This window comes from Eschrichtius robustus, chromosome 6 (assembly GCF_028021215.1).
Source record: "Eschrichtius robustus isolate mEscRob2 chromosome 6, mEscRob2.pri, whole genome shotgun sequence".
In the NCBI taxonomy this organism is placed as follows: Eukaryota; Metazoa; Chordata; class Mammalia; order Artiodactyla; family Eschrichtiidae; genus Eschrichtius; species Eschrichtius robustus.
Genome location: NC_090829.1, coordinates 41,667,555 through 41,692,707, shown reverse-complemented (window position 1 = coordinate 41,692,707; position 25,153 = coordinate 41,667,555). Strand labels below are relative to the sequence as shown.

Genomic DNA, 25,153 nt, shown 5'->3' with positions numbered 1-25,153 from the left:
TGAAACCCATGTTGGATTTATGACCTATAGAACTGTAAGATAATAAAGTTGTGTTGTTTTAAGCCTCTAAGTTTGTGGTAATTTGTTACAGCAGTAATAGAAAAACATCTATGTGAGGTACGGAGCCAATCTTAGCAATGAGTTACATGGGTGGAATGTTTGGGGAAGGCTTTCACCACCTCTTTACTGGTGTCAAATTTTCTCCTATTAGCTTTATTGCTTTGCTTTAAGAACTTGTTATTTCTTAAAATATAATAGCATCATGGGAGTAACACATTGAACTTGTTGTTATCAGGTTATTTTCTAGGTAATTTGGCTAGCCGAGAGCAGATTTTGGATGACAGTGTGAAAAGAGAGGCATAGATACTATTACCCAGGGAGATTTTTTTTTTTTTTAAAAGAGCTTCTTTTTATTTATTTATTTATTTATTTATTTATTTATTTTTTGGCCGTGTTGGGTCTTCATTTCTGCGCGAGGGCTCTCTCTAGTTGCGGCAAGCGGGGGCCGCTCTTCATCGCGGTGCGCGGGCCTCTCACCATCGCGGCCTCTCTCGTTGCGGAGCACAGGCTCCAGACGCGCAGGCTCAGTAGTTGTGGCTCACGGGCCTAGTTGCTCCGCGGCATGTGGGATCTTCCCAGACCGGGTCTCGAACCCGTGTCCCCTGCATTGGCACGCAGATTCTCAACCGCTGCGCCACCAGGGAAGCCCGGGAGATGGGTTTTTATGGGGAGAATTTTGGGCTAGCCATAGAACGCCATCAAGGTCCTGGATATTTGGGGAGGTGCCAGTGATATTTGCCCATAGCCAAAGCTAAACTGGCCAGCCTGACAACTTTTCAAGACTGCCTTTGGACAAGACTACAGGCATACCTCAGAGATGTTGCTGGAGATATTTCGGGTTTGGTTCTAGACCGTCACAATAAGGCAAATATCACAATAAAGGGAGTCACATGAATTTTGTGGTTTCCTGGTGCCTATAAAAGTTATGTTTACACTATACTGTAGCCTGTTATGTGTGCAATAGCATTATGTTTTAAACAAACCAATGTGCATACCTTAATTAAAAACTAATCTGTTGGTAAGGGAACGCTAACCATCATCTGAGCTTTCAGTGGTCATACTCTTTTGCTGGTGGAGGCTCCTGCCTGGACGTTGATGCTGCTGCCTCATGAGGGTGGTGGCTGCTGAAGGGTGGGGAGGCTGTGGGCGTTTCTTAAAATGAGGATCGATGGACGCTTCCTCTCACAGACAGTGTCTCTGTAGCACGCAATGCTGTTTGACGGCATTTTACCCACAGCAGAACTTCTTTCAAAATTGGCGTTAATCCTCTTAAACCCTGCCACTGCCTTATTAACTTAAGTTCATATTATATTCTAAATCCTTTGATGTCATTTCTATAATCTTAACAACATCTTCCCTAGGAGTAGATTCCATCTCAAGAACCACTTTCTGTGCTCATCCAGAAGAAGCGACTCCTCATCCGTTAAACTTTTATTATGAGACGGTAGTAATTTGGTCACATCTTCAGTCTCCAGCTATAAAACGGTAACGTCAAACATCACTGATCATAGATCACCATAACAAATACAATAATAACGAAAAATTTTGAAATATTGCTACAGTTTCCAAAATGTGACACAGAGACATGAGGTGACCAAATGCTATCGGAAAAATGTTGCTTGATAGGCTTGCTCGACACAGGGTTGTCACAAACGCTTCAATTTGTAAAAAATGCAATATCTACGATGTACAAGAAAGTAAAGTGCAATAAAACAAAGTATGCCTGTATATTGCGAAGTCTCTCAAAAGCATGACAGCAGCTGACTGTGTATTCTCGTTCAGTGACATAGTGCTTCTTCACAGACAGCTCAAAATAACATTGGTTGAGTAATATTCCATTGTTCAACCAGTATTATTTTGAGCTGCCTGTGAAGAGGCACTATGGAATATTACTCAGCCATAAAAAGAAACAAAATTGAGCTATTTGTAGTGAGGTGGATGGACCTAGAGACTGTCATACAGAGTGAAGTAAGTCAGAAAGAGAAAAACAAATACTGTAGGCTAACACATATATATGGAATCTAAGGGAAAAAAAAGGTTATGAAGAACCTGGGGACAGGACAGGAATAAAGACGCAGACGTAGAGAATGGACTTGAGGACACGGGGAGGGGGAAGGGTAAGCTGGGACGAAGTGAGAGAGTGGCATGGACATATATACACTACCAAACGTAAAACCGATAGCTAGTGGGAAGCAGCCACATAGCACAGGGAGATCAGCTCCGTGCTTTGTGACCACCTAGAGGGGTGGGATAGGGAGGGTGGGAGGGAGATGCGAGAGGGAGGGGATACGGGGATATATGTATATGTATAGCTGATTCACTTCGTTATAAAACAGAAACTAACACACCTTGTAAAGCAATTATACTCCAAAAAAGATGTTAAAAAAAAAATTGGTGTTTTACTTGGATAACGTCTTGTGAATACAGATCACATTTGTGTTCCATAAACTTTTATAGTAATTACTTTTTCTGTTGTTTTTCTTGTGTTTTTACTCATTCATATTGTTATTTTTTTATAAATTATTTTCACTTATCCAAGTCAAAAGTAATTTATGTATACTTTTTCATATTCTGTATTCTAAGAAAACTGTGTTAGCTACAGCTTATTGCTTGGAATTATGAAAAAAAAATAGAAAACCTTATCAGTATTGTGAAGCCACAAATAGTAATTAGTATTAATTAGTTTAATTAAATACACAAGACAGCTTATATATTGAAGACATTGTTGGCAAAAAACAGTATAACAAAAATAATGATAACAAAAAATAGAAAAAATAATACCCATAATCATAACATACAAAAAAATCAAATATTTTCATTTTCTGTGTACCTTACAAGTCATTGAGCAGACATTTTTACATGATTATGATTACTATAAATAAATATTTTTATATATATCCTTTTATTTTTTAGTATTGATGTTTACTTATTTTAGATCAATATTATGTCTCAAAATATGAAAACAAAGTATAATTTCAATAAAATAGGTTGGGGGAATGATAATGGCAGAGGCAGCATTTTTTAAAAATTGAGATAAAACATATACAGTATCTTATGTGTACAGCTCAGTATTATTTATATCTACAAGTACCCAAGAAACCATCGCCCATATTGATATAGAACATTATCAACAACCCAGAAATTTCCTTTGTGCCTCCCCCCGTCAGTTACCCCTCCACAGTAATTACTATTCTGACTTCTGTCCTCACAGATCAGTTTTGCTTGTTTTGACCTTCATATAAATGAAATCATATGGTATTTATACTTTTCTCTGACTTTTTCCATTCAACCATATATCTGTGAGATTTATCCATGTTGTTGGGTATAGTGGCATAGTTTCTCAATCCTCTCAAATCTCCTCATAAAACAGAGAAAGGAAAAGACTATAACCAAAACCTACAGATAGCAACTACAGCAAAAGTGGGTGGTACTCTATCCCTACAAAACCCTAAATACAAGCGATTTTCCCAGAAGTACCATTGACAGGTATACATGGTATCAGCATCTGTGTATGAGGAAGCAGAGCAAAGGTAGCCAGGTTTCTAAGACCACAAGAAAAGAAGAACTCCCAAATCACCAACAAATACCTGAAAGTGAGACACACCAATCTGAGAACAGCAGCTGAAACTGGAAAGAAATTTCTGTAGAATCCAATTCTGAGTAAGTGCAAGGGGATCATGACTGGATCTGACAGTGCTGGAGATGTCTGGGTCGAATGTACTCTTCAAACTAACACATCAAGCTTCCTTTTGGGACAAAGCCCTGTACTGCAGAAATTGCTGAGATTAAAATCCAGTTTGATTAGAACAGACACAATTGAGCAAAGATGAGAATAGATCCAAATAAAATTGGAGAAGAAGCAGAGAATGCTAGTCTCAAAAAATGGAGGCTTTTTCTTTTTTTTTAGTCACTGTGAGAAAACAACAGAAGAGAGAGCTCTAGAGCTATCCTTCTGGAACATCCCTTCCTCCCAAAAGTACAGCAAAACCCATTTCACTTAAAAATGAGCAGATCAGGATCACAGTCAAATCACATAATGTTGCCAAAGACAACAAAACTGTGCCATAAACAGACAAGCACTGCAACCAGTTAATTCAAAAGAAGTTGAAGGATGTTTTAAAACCATGACAAAAGCCATGAAATAACCATATAAATCAGAATTAGAAAAACTAGGAAATGAGGTGACGGGAGAATGGGAGACTTTTAAGGAGAGGTGACAGAACTCAGGAGGGAATTATTTAAAAAAGGAAAAATTATTACAGAAATGAAGACCAAACTAGAAGGAATATAAGAGCAAATGAACACAGTGGATGATGCCTTAAAATAAATAGAATGTGAAACGGAAGCAAGGAAATGGCAAAAGACATACAAAGTTTGATAGAAAGTGATAGATACAGAAGATTGGCAGAGAAAATCTGAAGTACATATAATAGGAATCTCTAAAGGAGAAGTCCAAGGCATTGAACAGAAAAATACTAAAAACCACTATTCAAGAAAGATTTTCTCAGATCTAAGGGATCTGAAATTGATATTGAAAAGGCATACCGGATACCTAGGAAAATTGACCCAGATGGCCAACACCCAGATATACACTAATAAAACTGTAGGAGTTTAAAGAAGAAGGAATAAGTCCTGTGGGCATCCAAGGAAAAGAACAAGTCACTCATAAAGGGAGGAAAATCAGAATGCCGTCAGATTTTAATAGCATCACTGTACAATGCTTAACATAGGATACTACAGCTATTCTGACTTTTAAGTATAAAGGTCATAAGCATACTGGTATAAACATGCAAGAACTCAAGGAATGTTATTCCCATGAGTCTTTCAAGGAGTCTACTGGAGAATTTTAGCTTCAGCTATAGCAATCTGGAAGTCACATGTGTGGATATACAGAGTACGAAAAAACATATTGATCATACTATCAATAGCTATAAAAGAATATGTATATCCATATACTACAATAGATAATGTCTTCATATTGGACATATTTGTATCACTACTCCTACCCCTTTCTTAGATAAGTGCTGGTGCGTGCACACACACACAAAGACACACACGCAGCTGTGCACATACATACTTATAATGAAGGAAGATATAAGGATAAAACATAAAATTAAAAAATAATTATAAATATTGAGAAGGAGAGAATAGGAGAGAGAAAAGGGATAGAAGTTGGACTTCTTTGATTATACCTTGTTTTATATACTTTTCGGGTAAATTTAATTTTGATACCCTGTAAATATTTTACATAATTATAAAACAAAATTAAATTTTTAGAAAGCAAATCCTAAAACCAAAGTAAATGAAAAAGATGAGCCTAATTGTGTATTCAGTCATTTGTATACCTACCCGGAGAGGAGCTAGTCCAAATGACTTTAAATGATTTGATTGTCTGTTCCTTGTACTTACAGTAGAGACTCAACAGAAAATTATCCTAAGAGTTTGGAAAACATTTTGGCAGTTCCTCAAAATGTTAAACGTAGAGTTACCATAGACACAGCAACTCCACTTCTAGGTATGTATACAAGAGAATTGAAAACATGTCCACACCGTAACCTGTACACAGATGTTCATAGCAGCATTATTCATAATAGTAAAAAAAGTTGAAAAACTCAAATGCCCATCAAATGATGAATGGAGAAACAAAATATGGTATATCCATACAATACTATATTACTTGACAGTAAAAAGGAATGACATACTGATGCATGCTACAACATGGATGAACCTTGAAAGCATTATGCTAAGTGAAAGAAGCCAGTCACAAAAGGCCACATAGTGTATTATTTCATTTACATGAAATGGCCAGAATAGAAAATGAAAGTAGATTAGTGGTTACCAGGAGCTTGGGGGTAAGGGTGGGGTGAATGGGAGTGTCTGCTAATGGGCATGTGTTTCTTTTTGTGGTGATAAACATGTTCTGAAATTAGTAGTGGTGATGGTTGCACAACTCTGACTACACTAAGAAAACTACTGAATTCTATACTTTAAAAGGGTGAATTTTATAACGTGAAATATATCTCAATAAAGTTGTCATTTTTTAAAAAGGGGAAATAAGCTTAAGGGCAAAAGAACGAAAAAAAAATTTTTAACTCTTTTGTAACTATTTGCTTGTGGTGTTGATGTTGTTATTCTGAGTATTTATATTGATGCTCTTAAGAGCTGGGATTTTTGGCTAAGTGAAAGCAGATACTGAGGTAAGGCTGGAGAGGGTAAATAAAAACCCTACAGTTCCTGGATTTGATTTGGAAGTATCAGTTTGAGTTACTGAAAAAATTTCCTAGTTCTGTCTATTAAAAAGGCCTAGAAAAGGCTTTAATGATCAACTAACTCAGTAACAGCGAGCGCCCTTAGCACTTGGGGGGTTTTTTTCAGTACCATTTTCCGTATTTCCATAAAGTGAACCATGACTCACTGAAGAAAAGACTGATGCCAGGTGTGGGTCAGGAAATATAAAAATGAGACTGGAACATTTTGTCATTGTACAAAGCAGGGGAAGTGATCAAAGACTACAGGGTTCTGTCAAAAAGATTAAAGAACCAACTGAAAGGGGATTCCACTGGCTAAAATTGGGCCAATTGGAGCACTGTATTTATAAAAACACATCAAATATGTTAAAATTAATGAGTTCTTGACACTAAACAGTAACATTTCTTGGTTACATTTGGAAGTTACAAGGGAACCAACTGGTATAATGAATCTTTATTTACCCATTACCCAACAATTATTAAGTAATGACTAATTCTTATCTCATCTATACCACCACCAACTTCTCCATGGCTCAGATCATTTAGAGCAAATCCCTGACATTACATCTTTTCATCACTAAATATTTCAGTATATATCACTAACACAAAGACTTCTTTTTTAACCTAACCTCAATACCATTATTAAACCTAAAAACAATTAACAGTACTTTCTTAGTATTATCAATTATCTACTGATAATATTGTCACTATTCAAATTTATATTTTTGAAAACTAATAATTAAGGGGAAATAATCAAGAATTTATTCTGCCTTTGATATATGAACTGTATCCCAGGGTAACCAAATAGTTGAGGAGATGTTTCTTTTTGTAGCACTATTACAGTTAGTAAAAGAAGAAAGAAGGATTGGAATATTACCATTTTGCAACTGTAAGTGAATTAGTCCTCCTAGGCAATGATTATCATTTGCTAACGGCATAAGAAGACATTCGGACATTAAATGCTTCCTGCTGGGAGTACACAACATCACTTACGAAGTTCTCTTGCCAAAAAAATCAAACCTGAATCTGATCAAGACTCTAGATCTAACTATCAATTAACAGGAAATAAAGGGGACAGACTAACATGTTAACACCATGAGAATACAGATGGTAAAATCCAGACTATGGGAAACAACAGGACATGACCCAGTTTCTTCAACCACAGAAAATTTCAAGGGAAAAGAACATGTGTAAGGGGAACTTATAGATCAAAAGAAATCTAAGAGACTTCGCAACCAATCAAAATGATAGTACCTTATTTGTATCTTAATTCCAACAAACTGAAGACAAAAAAGGACAATTGGAAAAATTTGAACAGTGACTAGATACTATGATAATATTAAGGAGTTATTGTTAATTGTTTTTAGGTTTAATAATGGTATTGAGGTTGGGTTAAAAAATCTTTGTGTTTTTAGTGATATATGCGGACATATTTTGTGATGAAATGATATGATGTCAGGGACTGCTCAAAATGATCTGGGCCATGGTGGTGGTACACATGAGATAAGAATTACCTATTAGTTGATAATTGTTGGAAACTGGGTAATGGAGCTTCATTATACCAGCCATTCTCAAAGTGTGGTTGCTGGACCAGAAGCTTGAGCACCACCTGGGAACCTGTTAGAATGCAAACACTTTGGCCCCCACCCTAGGTCTACTAAATCAGAGAAACTGGAGCCCAGCAATTTATTTTAACAATCCCTCTAGGTAATTCTAATACACATTAAAGTTTGAGAACCACTGCTTTATGTTATTCTTCCTATTATACTTTATGTTTGAAATTCTAATAAAAAGTTTCAAAGAAAAAATTTAGCTTGATGAATGTAAGAAAAATTTATACATAACAAAGAGAAGCTGGATTAGAGGATAAAAGAAAGGTCATGTAATTTTCTCAAGTGTTAGCAAATTAATTGGCTTGGTATTAACAGTGAGTCAGCAGCTAATGATAGTCTTAAAGCGAATCACAGATTTTGCTTTTCTCTTAGAACAGTGGTTCTACATTAAAATCACCTAGAGAACTTTTTAAAAAAATTAATTAATTTATTTATTTTTGGCTGCGTTGGGTCTTCGTTGCTGCACGTGGGCTTTCTCTAGTTGCAGTAAGCGGGGCCTACTCTTCTTTGCCGTGTGCGGGCTTCTCATTGAGGTGGCTTTTCTTGTTGCAGAGCATGGACTCTAGGCACGTGGGCTCAGTAGTTGTGGCTAATGGGCTCTAGAGCGCAGGCTCAGTAGTTGCGGCGCAGGGGCTTAGTTGCTCCATGGCACGTGGGATCTTCCCGGACCACGGTTCAAACCTGTGTCCCCTGCATTGGCAGACGGATTCTTAACCACTGCGCCACCAGGGAAGCCCCCAGAGAACTTTTAAGAACATATCCAGACCCCACCCCAAGAAATTCTGGATTTATTTGGTTGTATTCCTGGTTTTTGGTATTTTTTTTGAAAAAAGCTTCCCAGATGATTCTAATGTACAGAGTTGAGGACCAGTGTCCTAACTTTATGATGCTTAAGAATCTCCTGAAGAGCTCATTAAAAGTTTCCTGAACAACCTAAATGTCCATTGACAGATGAATAGATAAAGAAGATGTGGTGTATATATATACAATGGAATACTACTCAGCCATAAAAAAGAACTAAATAATGCCATTTGCAGCAACATGGATGCAACTAGAGATTATTATACTAATTGAAGTAAGTCAAAAAGAGAAAGACAAATACCATATGAAATCACTTATACGTGGAATCTAAAATACTGTATGACACAAATGAACCTATCTACGAAACAGAAATAGACTCACAGACATGGAGAACAGACCTGTGGTTGCCAAGGTGGTGGTGGGGGGTTGGGGGAGGGATGGAGTGGGAGTTTGGGGTTAGCAGATGTAAGCTATTATATACAGAATGGATAAGCAACAAGGTCCTACTGTATAGCACAGAGAACTATATTCAATATCCTATGATAAACCATAATGGAAAAGAATATTTAAAAAAGAATATTTATATGTATAACTGAATCACTTTCCTGTACAGCAGAAATTAACACAAGATTGTAAATCAACTATACTTCAATAAAAAAAGAAATTAAAAAAGAAAAACAGACTAACAGCAACAAGAAAATTTCCTGGTCCTCATCCCCTAGAGGGTCAGATTCAATAGGATGGTGCGGGGCCTATTAATTTGCATTTCTAACAAGATCACAGGTGATATAGATGGTGCTGGCCTGAGCACATTTTGAGTAACACTACCTTAAACAAAGTGATAGTTTGGTCAAAGAGATTAGCATAAGTGAGAGGGATAGTTAAAAATTCATCTTCAGGGTTCTTGCTGCTAGCACCACTAAATTACATCCAGGGAGGCTGCTTCATTTCTTTCTAGTGGTTGGAAATGCAAATGTGAATCCAGTGTTCCATGGCTTATTTGGAGAAGAAAAGAGACTCAGAGCGTTAAAAGTCTCTTTAAAAGCACAAATGGTAAGCACAGGGAATGTAGCCAGTATTTTATAATAACTTTAAATGGAGTATAATCTAAAAAAATTTTGAATCTCTGTGTTGTACACCTGCAACTAATATAATGTCATAAATCAACTATACCTCAATTTTTAAAAAAAAAAGGACAAATGATAAATCTTTTTGATTTACCAATAAAAATTATTAACTTTACTGATTGGACAAAATATAACCCTGTCCCCTCAAATTTAGTAACTATTCAAGACTCCTTCTCTGATGATTTGCTTGTGCTTGTATTTTTTTTTTTTTTATTACTAGAGTAATTGCAAAGAGGAAGAAATCAGTTAATTTTTTAGAGAGTAAGAACTTAATATAACTTGGGTATTATGGTTCATGTGGACTCTGAAAGAAGTCAGAGGAATGTAGGGTGATGATAATATCTAAAATTTCTTTTCATTTTCTCTTCTTAGGATCGGGCATCATGAGTTCTTAGATAAATATTTGTATGTTTAATTTTAGTAAGATTTTTCTGGGTGATTCGGTCCTTTGGGTATTTTTAAATCATGCTTTAAAGTAAATAGTTTAAAAATATGAATTTTTTTTTTTTTTTTTAAACATCTTTATTGAAGTATAATTGCCCCACAATGGTGTGTCAGCCTCTGCTTTATAACAAAGTGAATCAGTTATACACATACAATATGTTCCCATTTCTCCTCCCTCTTGCATCTCCCTCCCCCCCACCCTCCCCATCCCACCCCTCTAGGTGGTCAAAAAGCACCGAGCTGATCTCCCTGTGCCATGCGGCTGCTTCCCACTAGTTATCTATTTTACATTTGGTAGTGTATATATGTCCATGACACTCTCTTACCCTGTCACATCTCACCCCACCCCCTCCCCATATCCTCAAGTCCATTCTCTAGTAGGTCTGTGTCTTTATTCCCGTCTTGCCACTAGGTTCTTCATGGCCTTTTTTTTTTTTTTTTTTTTTCCTTAGATTCCGTATATATGTGTTAGCATACTGTATTTGTTTTTCTCTTTCTGACTTACTTCACTCTGTATGACAGACTCTAACTCCATCCACCTCATTACAAATACCTCCATTTCATTTCTTTTTATGGCTGAGTAATATTCCATTGTATATATGTGCCACATCTTCTTTATCCATTCATCTGTCGATGGACATTTACGTTGCTTCCATGTCCTGGCTATTGTAAATAGAGCTGCAATGAATTTTATGTATATATATTTATGCTGCTGATGAAGCAAAGCTTACAGTTTGTTCACTGCCTTCTTCATAGTAACGTTATCATAGAGCCTTTTACTTAAGCAATAGTTAGAGATTTGAAGGGGGATGGGAAGGAGTTGAAAAAAAGTGTCAGTGGGTAGTAAGAGTCATACAGCCTTTTTATTGTATATGTGAACTTTTATTGGGAATTTTGTTTTATAGTAGTGTGGATTAGTGAATTTTTTCTATTTTCTCCAAATTTTTTGTCAGTGAGCCCATAGCTGATAATGAATATTAAAACAAACAAACAAAAAACCAATGTAGAACAAAAATGAATACCCACCCAAGGGCAACAACAACAAAAAATCAAGACTTAATTTGACTATAGTCTGTAAGGTTAAAAGAATGGAAAGAGAATATAAATAAATTTAGTCAAATAAATAAATCATCCTTCTAGTAAATATGTGTGTTTCAAGTGAAAGAATGAAAGAAAATGCATATAATACCATCTTTGAAAAAGTTTTTTTTTTCTTACTGTCTTATTCACATACACACACACACACACACACACACACAAGAATCTCCTTTTTCCAGTTGATGCTTATTGATATTGCTAGATCGCTTTCTCAAACAGATAGATTCTAGAAGAGGTTATACTTAACTGCACTGTGAGAAAAAGAAAAAAGGAAAAAATCTGTTTACCTGTACTTTCATGGTTTAAGATATGTGTTTTAGAGGTGTTTTAGTTACATTGTGTGTTTAGTTTCAATTTTTAGTGACACTATTGAAATATTGTAACAAATTTTTAGATGTGTGGACTATAGAGATCCTTACGAATTAATAGTAAGATGTCTGTTTTGTTCCTACGTAATCTTTGTATTTACCCGTTTAGTTTTAACTGCTTAAAATTAAATGATGTAAATCAAAATGCTTTGGGTGTTTTGCAGTTCTTGAGCGATTTCATACTCTTTTATCATATTATGTATTCTACTGTATACTTGAAAAATCACATCTATATCTTCCGTTTCAGTAGGCTATCATTTTATTAAGAAAAATATTTCTAAATAATTCTAGAATAAAGACACATTCTTTTAAAAAAAATTATCCTAGTATGTTAACATATGCTCAATTTGAAACTTATTTAAAATGTTTTTGAAATAAATTGATTCTATTCTTGTTCTTTCTTCCCCAGTGGTCATATGCTTTAGAAAAGCCCAACACTGGCAGCATATTTAATATCACATGGTCAATTGATGGCACCCAGATTGCTGGAGCCTGTGGAAATGGACATGTTGTTTTTGCACATGTGGTGGAGCAACGTTGGGAGTGGAAAGATTTTCAAGTAACGTTAACTAAAAGAAGGACCATGCAGGTATGATTATGTTTCAGGCTGATTAAATCTTCTTCTTTTCACATTAGTTTACAATACAGAAAATGGAATTATCTTCATTAATTATATTTAAATCAGGTTTATAAAGATTCAGTCATACTAGAAATACTTTAACTATACCATTAGTGACTTTTCATGACATAAAATAAGAACCTTTCACTGACATAGAATATGAGTGCCCACAGGTACTGAAATTATGGTGTTGAGGCAGGGATGAAATTGAGGCCCCCTAAAGCCGAGTTTCTCTGCCAAGTTTATGGTTAACCTCTCTATGCAAAACATGATTCCCTTTCTTGTCCCTCACCTGTTCCCCTCAAGGTTGAGGAGTATCAAAGAAAAGAGGGGATTGAAACTGAGCAGGACCCTGTGGGGCCCTCCCTGGTACAAAAGCCCATTTCTTTGAGTTGTTCTACAGAAACTAAGACCCCAACCCAGCTGGAGGATGGTGACGACATGCTTGACCACAAGCATGTAGACCCCAGACTGGTTGGAACCAGAGGTTGAGATTCCTGAAACATCACCCTGTTACCTCACCACCAACCAATCAGAAGAAAATCACATACCCTGCAGCTCTCACCCCAAATCTTATCTTTAAAAACTCTTCCCCCAAAACTGTCGGGGAGTTTGGGCGTTTTGAGCATGAGCTGCCCTTTCTCCTTGCTTAGCCCTTGCAATAAACCTTTCTGTGCTCCAAACTCCAATGTCTTGGTTTGTTTGGCTTCACTGTGCCTCCGGCACATGAACTTGGGTTTGACAACACGGATAGTGAAACTTGAAGCATTGAGGGAGTATGTGGATTCAGTTGAGGAAGAAGGAAGGAAGCTGTAACAAGTTAGATTTAACTGCTGGAGCTGACCTCAAGGCAGACGTAATAACCTGCTGATCACTGTCAGGGTTACATTATTTTATTTATTTATAATTGTATGAGTTTATTTAACCTGATTAAAAAATATTTTTTTCCCCTTTTAAGAATTACCTAAGACAAGCTAAAATGGGAAAAAGTTAGTTGATGAAAGTTAGGAGGGAGTGGCCAAAGACAATGTGTTGATGGCAAACTCTCTCCCAAAGGAAGGGGAACTCTATCTTCTTCCTTTCTTTCTCCTGTCCATAGCAGTTGCCTCTATCTTCAGTATTCCGAATTCAGATGATTATAATTACTATAAAAATTTGAGGGACTTTCCTGGCAGTCCAGTGGCTAAGACTTCGCCTTCCACTGCGGGGGGTATGGGTTCCATCGCTGGTCGGGAGCGGGGAGCTAAGATCCCACATGCCTTGCAGCCAAAAAGCCAAAACATAAAACAGAAGCAGTATTGTAACAAATTCAATAAAGACTCTAAAAATGATCCACATCAAAAAAAAAAAAATCTTTGAAAAAAATTTGGAAGCATGTATCTTGTGATTTCTTGGATGTGTCTGTTCAGGTATTCTTTAGACTAAGTATCCAGATTTTCACAGACAATCTGGATAATGGTCACCAGATTGATAATAATTAGGTACCTTATACATTTTCTCTGTTCTACTTTTTAAAAATAAATTTTTGGTGGCAACTTGTAGCGTGCAGGAACTTATTTCTCCGACCAAGGATCGAACCTGGGCCCCCTGCAGTGGAAGAGTGCGGAGTCTTAACCACTGGCCCGCCAGGGAAGTCCCTCTACTTTCTTATTTAAAAATTTTAAAACTTATTATGGATAATTTAAACCACACAAAAATAGACAGAATAGTATAATGAATCTCTAGGTACTCATCTCCCAGCGCTAACAGCCATCAACCCATGATCAAGCCTGCCCCATCCATGTCCATATCTACTTTCCCCCTCCCCCAATTATTTGGAAGCCAATTCAGGTATCATTTCAGCTGTGAAGTTTTCAATATATACAGCTAAAAGATAAGGACTCTTTTTAACGTACCCACAGTACCATTATCATACATTAAAAATGATAATAATTCCTTAATGTTATCAAATATCCAAGAAGTGTTCAAATTTTTGATTGTTTCCGCCATGTCACATTTTTTAAAGTTTGTTTGTTTGAATCAGAATCCAGAATGGTTTACATGTTGCAATTGGTTGACATATCTTTTAAGTCTCTTTTAGTCTGTAGATTCCCCTTCCATCTCTGTTTTTCCCCCTGCGGTTTATTTGTCGAAACCAAATTGTTTGTCCAGCCCCACAGTGTAGACATTGCTAATTGTATCCCCATGGTGTGGTTTGACGTACTTCTCTGTCTTCTGTATTTCTTGTAAATGAGTGTTTGGATCTAGGTGATGGTATAAATGTATATTTTTGTTAGTCAGCCTGGGAACCAAAACATTATTTATAGTATTGTGTCTATGACAAAGAATGCATTGTGAGTTCCAATCAACTGATTTGGGGACACACTTTTACTCATGTAGTGCTTGGTGGCTAGCTAATATAGTATTGCCTTAATTTCAGAAATGCCCCAAGAGAGAATATATTTAAAAAGAGAAGTTTTTTGTTGTTTTTTTAAAGCAAGGACCTAAATAGCTTCTGCGTATCCTTAAGATTTCAGCTCTGTCATCCCTTTTTTTTTTTTTTTTGCACACACACACACACTGTATTTTATTTTTACAAGAGATAAATAGACTGACACCAAGCATTGTAAATGGATGACCACAACAAAAACAACAATGATTGCAATTACCAAACACGAAACACACTCATGCTATGTCATAATACTGACATTCAGTCCAGTAATCCTCCACTATAACAGCTCCTTTACTTTGCAGTGAAAATTGATTTGTATATTCTTTGCCTCTGAGTCCTTGTGGGATTTTTTTTTTTTAATTCAAACAGAAAGTCACAAAAATTATAATCATCCTCATCAGTTCACTCAGTCCCATGTAATTAATTTTTGTTTTCATCTTGATCTTTTGTTAGCACTTTTATGAATTCATCAGTTTTCCATTAGAGTTCTGAAAATGCTTATTCATTCAGTTCAGCAGTACAGTCAGTTACCAGAAACCTGTACTTGTCAGAGTCTTTTCCATGAATTCCTTGAAGATGAAACCCTTTTATAGGAACATATTTGCAAAAACATCACAGTACACCCACTGGCGTGGGTAGATAAACTGGTGTTTACCTAATGCAAATTGTCTTTATACTTAAAATAATGTTTGCAAATAATCTTTCAAAATTTTAGGACTAGAATAGTATTTTTATTTTTGTAAAGGGGTCTTACTCTCTCAGTGATTATAAGACATTTGTATTGCATTTTTGCTAAGCTATGTCTATTCATAGTTTTTTCTTACAACAATTTCATTTATTTATTCAATGCCCTACTTGCCAGGCATTGAGCTAGGCAATGGGAAGTACAGCTGTGAATAAGACAGGTTTGGTTCCTGTTCTTGTGGGACCTCCTAGATTAATATGTTGAAATCTTTTGTTTTTTTCATAAGTTCATCTCAAATTGATTGAATGAAGGTAAAGAATAAAGAAACAAAAGAAATTTATTGGTCCATGTGAAGTCAAGAGATGGGACTTATGAGGCTGTGTTGGATCCAGAGGCTTAAATAAGGTCAACAGGAGTTCCATCATATCTCTTCCTCAACGGTCCTTTTTTCTGTATTGGCTTCATCTTCACAAATTCTGTCTCTCTTTTGCGGCCTTGGTAGCTCCAGGCTTACATTCTTCCAACTTCAAGTCCAACAGAAAGAGTGCTTTCCCCTCCAGCCCCTTAGTAATTCCAGCAGAAGTCTCAGCATTGGATCTCATGTGCCAAGTCTGGGTCAAGTATGTTTCGTTGGGAGGTGGAGGGAATGATGAGTCAACCCCATCTAAACCACTTAGTCACTTAGAATAATAGGGGGAATGGTTTCCCAAAGGAAAACCAAAGCATATTTACCAGAAAAGATAGCACTTGATTCTGGGCAGACAGAAACCAACAGATATCCACTATAGTCTATCTTTTTTGGCTGTTTAGCAACCATAACTGTATTAGTTATCGATGGCTGCATAATAAATCACCCGAAAACTTAGTGACTTAAAACAGCAACATTTATTATCTTTCAGTTTCTGTGGGTCAAGAATCCAGGCATGGCTTAGCTGGGGTTTCTGGCTCATAGTTTCTCACAAGGCTGCAATCAAGGTGTTGGCCAGGGCTTAGTGGCACCTGAAGGCTCAACTGGGGAGGATTTGCTTCCAAGCTCACTGATAAAGTTGTTGGCAAGATTCCATTTATCAACATCTGTTGAATTGAGGGCAGTTGACTGGAGGCCACCCTCAGTTCCTTGCATGTAGCCTCTTCACAGGGCAGCTCACAACTTGGCAGCTTTGTCAGAGCAGTTACGAAGGGCACAGAGAGTGTGAGCAAGACATAAGTCACAGTTTTTTATAACCTGAACTCAGAAGTGTCATCTCATCACTTTAGCCTTTTTCTGTTCACTGGAAGCAAGCTACAAGGTCCAGTCTACACACAAGTGGAGAGACTTACATAAGGATGTGAATACGAGGACATAGAAATCACTAATCCCCTTACAATCTACTCACCACGCATACTTTCCCTTATTCACATGTATGTATAATTCAGAAATGCGCTACTTAACTTTGCAGCTATTCTGTATGCAACTGAAAACAAACCCATCCCCTCTCTAAAAGATGATAGCCTAGACTAATCCAGTCATTCCAGCTCCAACTCTCTGGTCTGGAAAACTATAAGTAAATGCGAATTTTAATTATTCTCCTCTCCCCCATATTCCCAGTTTATAATGACGAAGGGAAAACAGGGCGGCTGCAATGAAAACAATTTGGAAAATGGGAGAAGGGAAAACAACGCACTGTGATTACCAGGTTCCTAGCAAAAACCCAGCTGGCCAGGAATATCTTGAGAACTCTTTTTCTTAGCAATAAGGTTAGTTGCTTGGTTAATTTGGCAACTCTAGATTGCCTTTCTGGGAAGATTTCCCACTTGGGAGGATTCCCTTTCTGGGGTCCGTACATTTTAGCAGCCCACTTAACATTGTTGTGAGGTGGAGCCACAGATTGCTATAGGGACAAAAGTCACAACTTTTTGTTTGCCTGGTTTAGAGTTTTACAGTTTTCTCAGAAGCTTGGTAGACTTGGTTGATTTGTGTTTTGTTAACTCAGAAACCAGAGATCATGTTGAGTCGTAATTATTAAATCTATACCTTGACCTGGCAGTTGCTACCTGGCAATAGGCTTCATTGCCCTACCTGTCTCTCTGGACCTCAGCTTTTATATGATACAGTAACCTAGAGTGAGACGGTTTCTTAAGTTGTCCCTTGTCTCCAGGCTGAATCCCAGTGGATGATTCTTTCCAAAAGGGATAGTTGATGTCTTTGCTGGGAGGAAGTGCCTAGGAGGGAGAGGGTACAGGTGGAGGAGATGAGGCATCCCTCAGGTCTCAAGTTTACCATTTTCTCTTTCCTGCCTCTCTCACTTTAGCATGGGGCACAGCTTTGGCTTTTAATCATTGCCATAGTTCAAGATTATTTGATTCTTAGTCACTCACTCCTGTAAATATAAGAGTTAAAGAAAGAGTGATTTTGATGATTAAATGAGATAATGTATGTAAAACAAAGATAAATGGTAACTATTGCTATGGCTATATCTATGTTTAGGATTAAATGAGTATTTGGAAATGTGGAAACAGAATTTTTGGACTTATGTCAGTCTGAGAAGTCTAAATATTGTGGTCAGATAGAAGTATTAGGTGATTCAAGTATGAACAGGTTAGTCCTGAAGCTGCCCTGAATTGAACAGAGTAAATGGGTACATTTTAAAATTCAGCACAGGACATTTCTGATGTTGGATTCACCATAGCTTTGAAATTATAACAGCAATTATCAGTGTGTCTTTTGTTTATTGTCATGGCCAGGATGTTTTATTCCTGTTCTAGTGTTCCAGATTCACAAAAAAGAGAATTCCCCCATGTGAAGCTTTAGGCCAATATGAATTTTAAGAAGTCTGCCTATAATTTGAGTAATGACAGAGGATTATACATCGGATTTTTTAAATATTGAATTTTCCTAAACCTGTGTTAACAGCCAGTTTATTTCACTGGGTATCATGTTGCTATAAAGAAACGACCATATAACTTCCTTTAGAAAATTCTATTTCATTCCATTAGCTTTAAAATGCTTCTGGGAGAGGATGGCATTTTGGACCTCTTAAAAAGTCTCTGGGAGCTCAGACTTCTGGTGAAAATGGTATCATAAGTTCATACTTGGAAGGACGAGACATACATTTGGCTCTAAAGAGATCAATAATTTATGAAATATATTTTTAAAAGAGACTTATCTGGACTCAAAAATAAGATAAACATCTCTGTGGACCAGAAATGGAACAAAAATGCAGAGTGTGGAGGGAAGCCTCCAACCTGCTTGACTCCTGGTCCGGAAGCAGGGAGGCAAAGGCAACGCAGAGAGGGGCTCCTATAGGCTGATGGACCTGAAAGGACTCAAACTGAGACAAGTGGCCTGATCCAGTCTCTGTCTGAAATCAGAGCATGGGGTCTGTGGGGTAGCTCCCTTCTCCCCTCCCTGAAAGAAAAACCTAGAACAGCCTAGGATTTAAAGAGAGACTCACAGGGTCACCACCTACAGTCATGGTTTGCTCAATTCTAGGGGGCCCATCACTTAGACCTAGAGTTGTGCAGTGCACAACGTGCAGCATGTACCTGTGGCCTTGCAGACAGAGCTCAGCCTTATCACTGGAAGTACACTTCACATTTTTATTCTAAGTAAAAAACCTGCTGACTCCTGAGACCAGTGTTTCTCCTACAGCCTTCTTAAGTAGAGGTGTTTTTCTTCTTGATGCCAAGTATTATTGGGTCTGGGGGTCGGGTAGTTGTCTCCTTACCCCTCACTGCTAATTCCAGACCACAATAACTTCTTCTTCCCTAAAGAACTCCAGCTCCTTTGAGGCACCTGCCATCGGACTACTCCCCTTTTGCAGTCATTTCCCCCACTCTTCGAAGAGTGAAGCAAACATATCAGTGTCTTTTTCTTTACCGCTAGTCCTGGCAACACTCTTTTTTTTTAAGACTTAAAAAAAAAGTCTAAAAGATAGGAACTATTTTTATTTTAACGTAATCATAGTGATATTTCACATTTCTCCAGTTGTCTCCTAAGTCTGTCTACAGTAACAGGTCCCATTTCTCCAATTACTTTCTCTCTCTCTCTATATATATATATTTTAACATCTTTATTGGAGTATAATTGCTTTACAATGGTGTGTTAGTTTCTGCTGTATAACGAAGTGAATCAGCTATATGTATACATATATCCCCATATCTCCTCACTCTTGCATCTCCCTCCCACCCTCCCTATCCCACCCCTCTAGGTGGTCACAAAGCACCAAGCTGATCTCCCTGCGCTATGCGGCTGCTTCCCGCTAGCTATCTGTTTTACATTTGGTAGTGTGTATATGTCAATGCTACTCTCTCACTTCGTCCCAGCTTACCCTTCCCCCTCCCTGTGTCCTCAAGTCCATTCTCTACATCTGTGTCTTTATTCCTGTCCGGCCCCTAGGTTCTTCAGAACCATTTTTTTTTTTTTTTAGATTCCATATATATGTGCTAGCATACGGTATTTGTTTTTCTCTTTCTGACTTACTTCACTCTGTATGACAGACTCTAGGTCCATCCACCTCACTACAAATAACTCAATTTCGTTTCTTTTTATGGCTGAGTAATATTCCATTGTATATATGTGCCACATCTTCTTTATCCATTCATCTGTCGATGGACTCTTAGGTTGCTTCCATGTCCTGGAGATTGTAAATAGAGCTGCAATGAACATTGTGGTACATGTCAATATATATTTTTATAGTTGGTTGGTTTGGGTCAGGAACAAAGTCCCATATTGCATTTAATTTGTCTCTTCAATCTGTTAAAATCTGGAACAATTCCTCCTCCTTATTTATTTATTTATTTGTTTGTTTACAAAACCAGGTCATTTGTTCTGTTGAATTTCCCACATTTTCCTGTTTGCATCCCTGTGGTATGATTACATTTAACATGTACATCTAGCCCCCGTATTTCCTGTAGACTGGTTATTAGATATAGAGCCTTGATAAATATAAAGAATGCTTTGTGGGTGATGCCGTACACTTCCTGTTGCGAGACACATGTCTGCTTATCTCTCTTTTAATAATGATGAGATTGGGCTTCCCTGGTGGCGCAGTGGTTGAGAATCTGCCTGCCAATGCAGGGGACACGGGTTCGAGCCCTGGTCTGGGAAGATCCCACATGCCGCGGAGCAACTGGGCCCGTGAGCCACAATTACTGAGCCTGCGCGTCTGGAGCCTGTGCTCCGCAACAAGAGAGGCCGCGATAGTGAGAGGCCCGCGCACCACAATGAAGAGTGGCCCCCGCTCGCCGCAACTAGAGAAAGCCCTTGCACAGAAACGAAGACCCAAACACAGCCATAAATAAATAAACCCAAAGGTTTTTTAAAAATAAATAAATAAATAAATAAATAAATAATGATGAGATTTATCAATGTGTTCAGGTGTTATAAGTCTGATTCATATGTTATATAGTTTCCCATTAGGCTTTTACTTTAATATTTTTAGCAGCCATGGATGGTACTTGTTTAGAACCATGTTTCATCAGGAGTTGCATCTTGTAATTCTATCATTCCTTCTGCATTTATTAGCTAGAATTCTTCTGTAAAAGACTTTGCCTAATCAACTATTTGTTACTCTGAAGTGAGACAAATTCTGAATTATTTTCCTTTATTTAGCAGTTTTCAAATAGCGAATTGATTTCCTGGTATGCCCAATGAGTTTCTTTGTTGTTGTTGTTGATGTTGTCATTATAAACTTGCAGATTTTAACATTTTTGATATATTTCAATCCACTGCAGTCATTATTCTTTCTAATGCTCGAATGGTTCCATCTTTGGCCATTTGACTCCTGTGTTCTTTTGAGATGATTTCAACAGCTTGCTTGCATTTCTGACAAGATGTTCCAGGTGTCTTATATTGATACATTTCCTGTCCCAGACTTGAAATCCACCATTCTTCCAAGAAGGCCTTGTTCCTTTTGGAGGGGAATGTTATTTAGAGACCATGATACAGGTTCTAGGTGTGCTCATTGCTACTGGTTTGATCATTACTTCTAGATAAAATGTATTTGTTTTTGACAGATAAAAATATATCATGAGTGTATACTGAGGTTTCAAGTTCAGAATTCAAGATTATGGAATTTTACTCTTGATTTTTTTATTTGCAGTTTTTTTCTTTTACAAGAAAATTTTTGTGCTTAAAGACATTAATATATCCTAGAATATATCCTAAACTATAGTTTAAAATGACAATCTCAATATTATTCTAATAATATATTATTGAATACTGTTTTACATTTTTTGTTTTTTTAATATAAGCAAATCCATATATCTTCATATTCTTCCCTTTATAAGATAAAAGGTATAATACTATACACACTGTTTTGCATCTTGCCTTTTTTTGTTTCACAATATATCGTGGCGGTTGCTCCATAGATCTTACTCAGTCCTTTTTATAGCTGAATATTATTCTATTTTGTGAATGTAGTTTATTCAACCTATCCCCTGTTGATAGATATTTGGGCTGTTTCCAGTCTTTTGCTGTTACCAATAGTGCTGTATGTAGTAATAGCCTGTGTGTATGTTATTTCATAGTTTTGCTTGTTTATTTTGGTATAGAACTCTAGAAGTAAGATTGCTGGGTCAAGGATTATATGTGTATATAATTCTGCTATCTCTTGTCATGGCGATAATAGTTTGGTGGGGATAGGAGTTGGGGAACAGGTAATAAAAATATAATATGCCTTGTAGGTTTATTTGAAGAAGTACGTAGAAGAAGTTTGACTTTATCTTCCTCTTTTTCCTTCCCTACCCTTTTATTCTTCATTAATACTATAATTGTCATGTTAATTTAGAAAGATGATAACATTTTGAGGGGAATTTAAAGAAACACTAACTTCTAGGTACAATTAATCTCTTTTTCTCTAATTTTCCCCTCTTACTATAATGTATTACCCATTCTGGTAATACATAAAAACTTCAAAAAACTTTAAAAAATAAAAACTTTATCAGTTAACAAACTTTTATAATAATTTTGACTATCATAGGCAAGTCGCCATTAGTTAGTTGGTGCTTAGCTTTTCTATATATTATCTCTGTGTTTTTATGCATGGAGATAACGTCCACCCCTCTGCGCACCTTGGCTTCTTCACTATGTAGTTGGTTTCTTTACTAACACCTCCTACTCCACTTTTGATTTTTAAAGTTATTATATCTCTTTTCTTAGAACTTAAATTTTAAAGTAAAATCTAACCCTAAAAGCCCTAAAAATTTAAAAATATATTTCCTAAATTATTGATCTCTTACTGTTTTGGGCAGAAATCATATAGTCTCTTTCCAGCTCCTATGTGCCCTACTCCTTTGACTATATATCTCACTGTTATAGCAGTTTTCACCTTGTTGCTCCACTGCCACATCATACAGATTGGCTTTCACGTTAGAAATCTCTATACGTAGATCTTTTTCTACTTATTTCTAAGTTTTCTGTGTCTGTAGTTTTGTTGGTTGATTTTTATACCCAAATCTTATGCCTGGTTCCTATTGAATTCTTCTTTCTATGATTAGATAATCAAGAATGCATTGAAATTTTTGTGTTTGCTAACTTATCTAATTAAAATTTGATGTATTTTAATGTTGTTTGTTGGTATTTCATTTTCCCTTGTTCAGGTTCGTAACGTTCTTAATGATGCAGTGGATTTACTGGAATTCCGTGATAGAGTCATTAAAGCCTCTTTGAACTATGCACACTTAGTTGTTTCAACGTCTCTTCAGTGTTATGTGTTCTCGTAAGCATCTTGCATTTCTTTAAAATCCAGAGTTTTGTCTGTGAGGAGGAATTTATTTTCAAGCTTTCATATCAACATGGTTTGGTTTAAACTTAACTTTCTCAAAACCTTGCCTATCTTGAACTTACTACCAACTAAGAAGTGATAAAAAGTAAGCTATGAGTAAGGAAAGTAGATCTAATAAAGTTTGTGCATCAACGGTTAATAATCACTTTTATAATACAAAATACCTTCTCTGAGATAGTGTTTACTCTTACTTTACTCATAGCTCTAAGGACTTCAGTATAATTTGATTTCAAAGCCCAGAGAAGGTTAGGAGCATCTGATAAATGATGGGAAAAGGAACCACCTAACCATTGGCAGGGGGGACAGCTAGCAGCCTGACAGCAGGCTGAAAGATGTTCAGTAAGGACACAAGGAGGTGTTCAGGCTTGATATCATAGTCCAGGGTAATCATAAATGTTCATATTGATAATCCAGAGTTGTCCAGAAATGATGAAAGAAAATGTGTTCAGTATACTTTGTATTAAAAAGCAGGAAATGACTCAATACATCCAAGAAACTTGCACCTAAAACTTTAAAAACTTACTTGGTATTTTTATGTAACTCAGTGTGTGCTGATAAATATTGAACTGGCTTTCTGGAAACCAACCAACCAAACAACCTGATCTGCAGTGTTAGCTCATTTCTATTATATAAATACTTCTACCATGGCCGATTTCAAACTACCAATATGATGTCACAGAATTAAGAAGAGATGCACGGTGGCAAACCATTATATAGAATTGCCATCATATAGATAACAATAGGTGTAAATAATCTCAAGTGCATAGATAATAGTAAAATGTAATAAAATAATCTGGAAGTGATCAGTTTGAGTATTATCTTTGTTTTGAATATAATTTGCTTAATTATGTTTATATATTTTAATTTTAAATAATGGCTTTATCTAACAGTTGGCTTGCAAAATTCCTGAAAATATAACAATCGGTACAAACTAGCTCTAGTTTGCCACCAGTTGATTTCTCAACTATCCAGAAAACTCAAGGAACCACTATGACACTTTCAAGAGTTGTGAATAAAGATTTTTTTTTTTACATTTTGTGCTTATATTTATAGCATTATGTGGTTATAGTTTAATCATTGAATAGAAAATTGAGGGTAGAGTATGTATGTGTCTTATTCACCACTGTATACCCAGTACATATAGTAAGTACTTAAATAAATAAATAAATGACTATTTTGGGATGAATAAATGAATTGAAAAACATAAAGTGTACTGTTGTCTTGGTAAGCTAAAGCTCAGTAATACACAACACAAAGGTATCCTAAAATTTAATTAACAGTATCAGTTGCTACAAGTATATATTACAAATTGTCACTCACTTATGTGTAAATCTGCTACTAATTAGAATCTGCAACTTAGAATAACAGCCAAGCCTGGAGTAATGAAATGGGAGAAGCAAAGGAGAAAGGGGATAAAGAAATAAGCAGCTCAATTTTACATGAAAATGTTTTTCTTACGTGAAAGAGAAGGGAGGCTTTGGGTAAAGTCAAGAAAGCTACAAAGTTAAACCATTGAGGTATAGGAAAGGGACTATAGAATATGAGGAAATCTCACAATCACTTAGTGCACATGGGTTTTGAATAATTTTCACAGGGTTGAGGAAAACAGAGAAGATTTCCTCAGTTTAGGGTTTGGTTGAAGAAAGGTAGGGCTCTTAACTGCCCTAAACGAGGGATTTATTCTACTAATTTTAATGGCAAGGACATAATGTTTGAATCTGTAGGATTGGTATCATTATGTGTTACTTGTATTAGAGAGGTTGCTTTTTAAAATATTTATTAAAAGTTTAGAAGCTGTTATTTAATTTTTTTGTCACTCTACCTTTCTCATACCAGTTAGTATGTGTCAAAATATTAAATTGCTTTTTTTCTTTTCTGATTTAACATTACCTC

The 25,153-nt window shown here is 36.4% G+C and overlaps 1 protein-coding gene across 3 annotated transcripts in view; it reads left to right on the top strand.

The window, feature by feature from the left end:
* Nucleotides 1-25,153, top strand: part of IFT80 (intraflagellar transport 80) — a 125,780-nt gene that overhangs the window by 56,906 nt on the left and 43,721 nt on the right. For all 3 annotated transcript variants that reach the window (XM_068547384.1, XM_068547383.1, XM_068547385.1), the window contains exons 9-10: nucleotides 12,169-12,348; nucleotides 23,076-23,194. In XM_068547384.1, coding sequence (XP_068403485.1) covers nucleotides 12,169-12,348; nucleotides 23,076-23,194 — 299 coding nt within the window. The remainder of the gene's footprint in view (nucleotides 1-12,168; nucleotides 12,349-23,075; nucleotides 23,195-25,153) is intronic.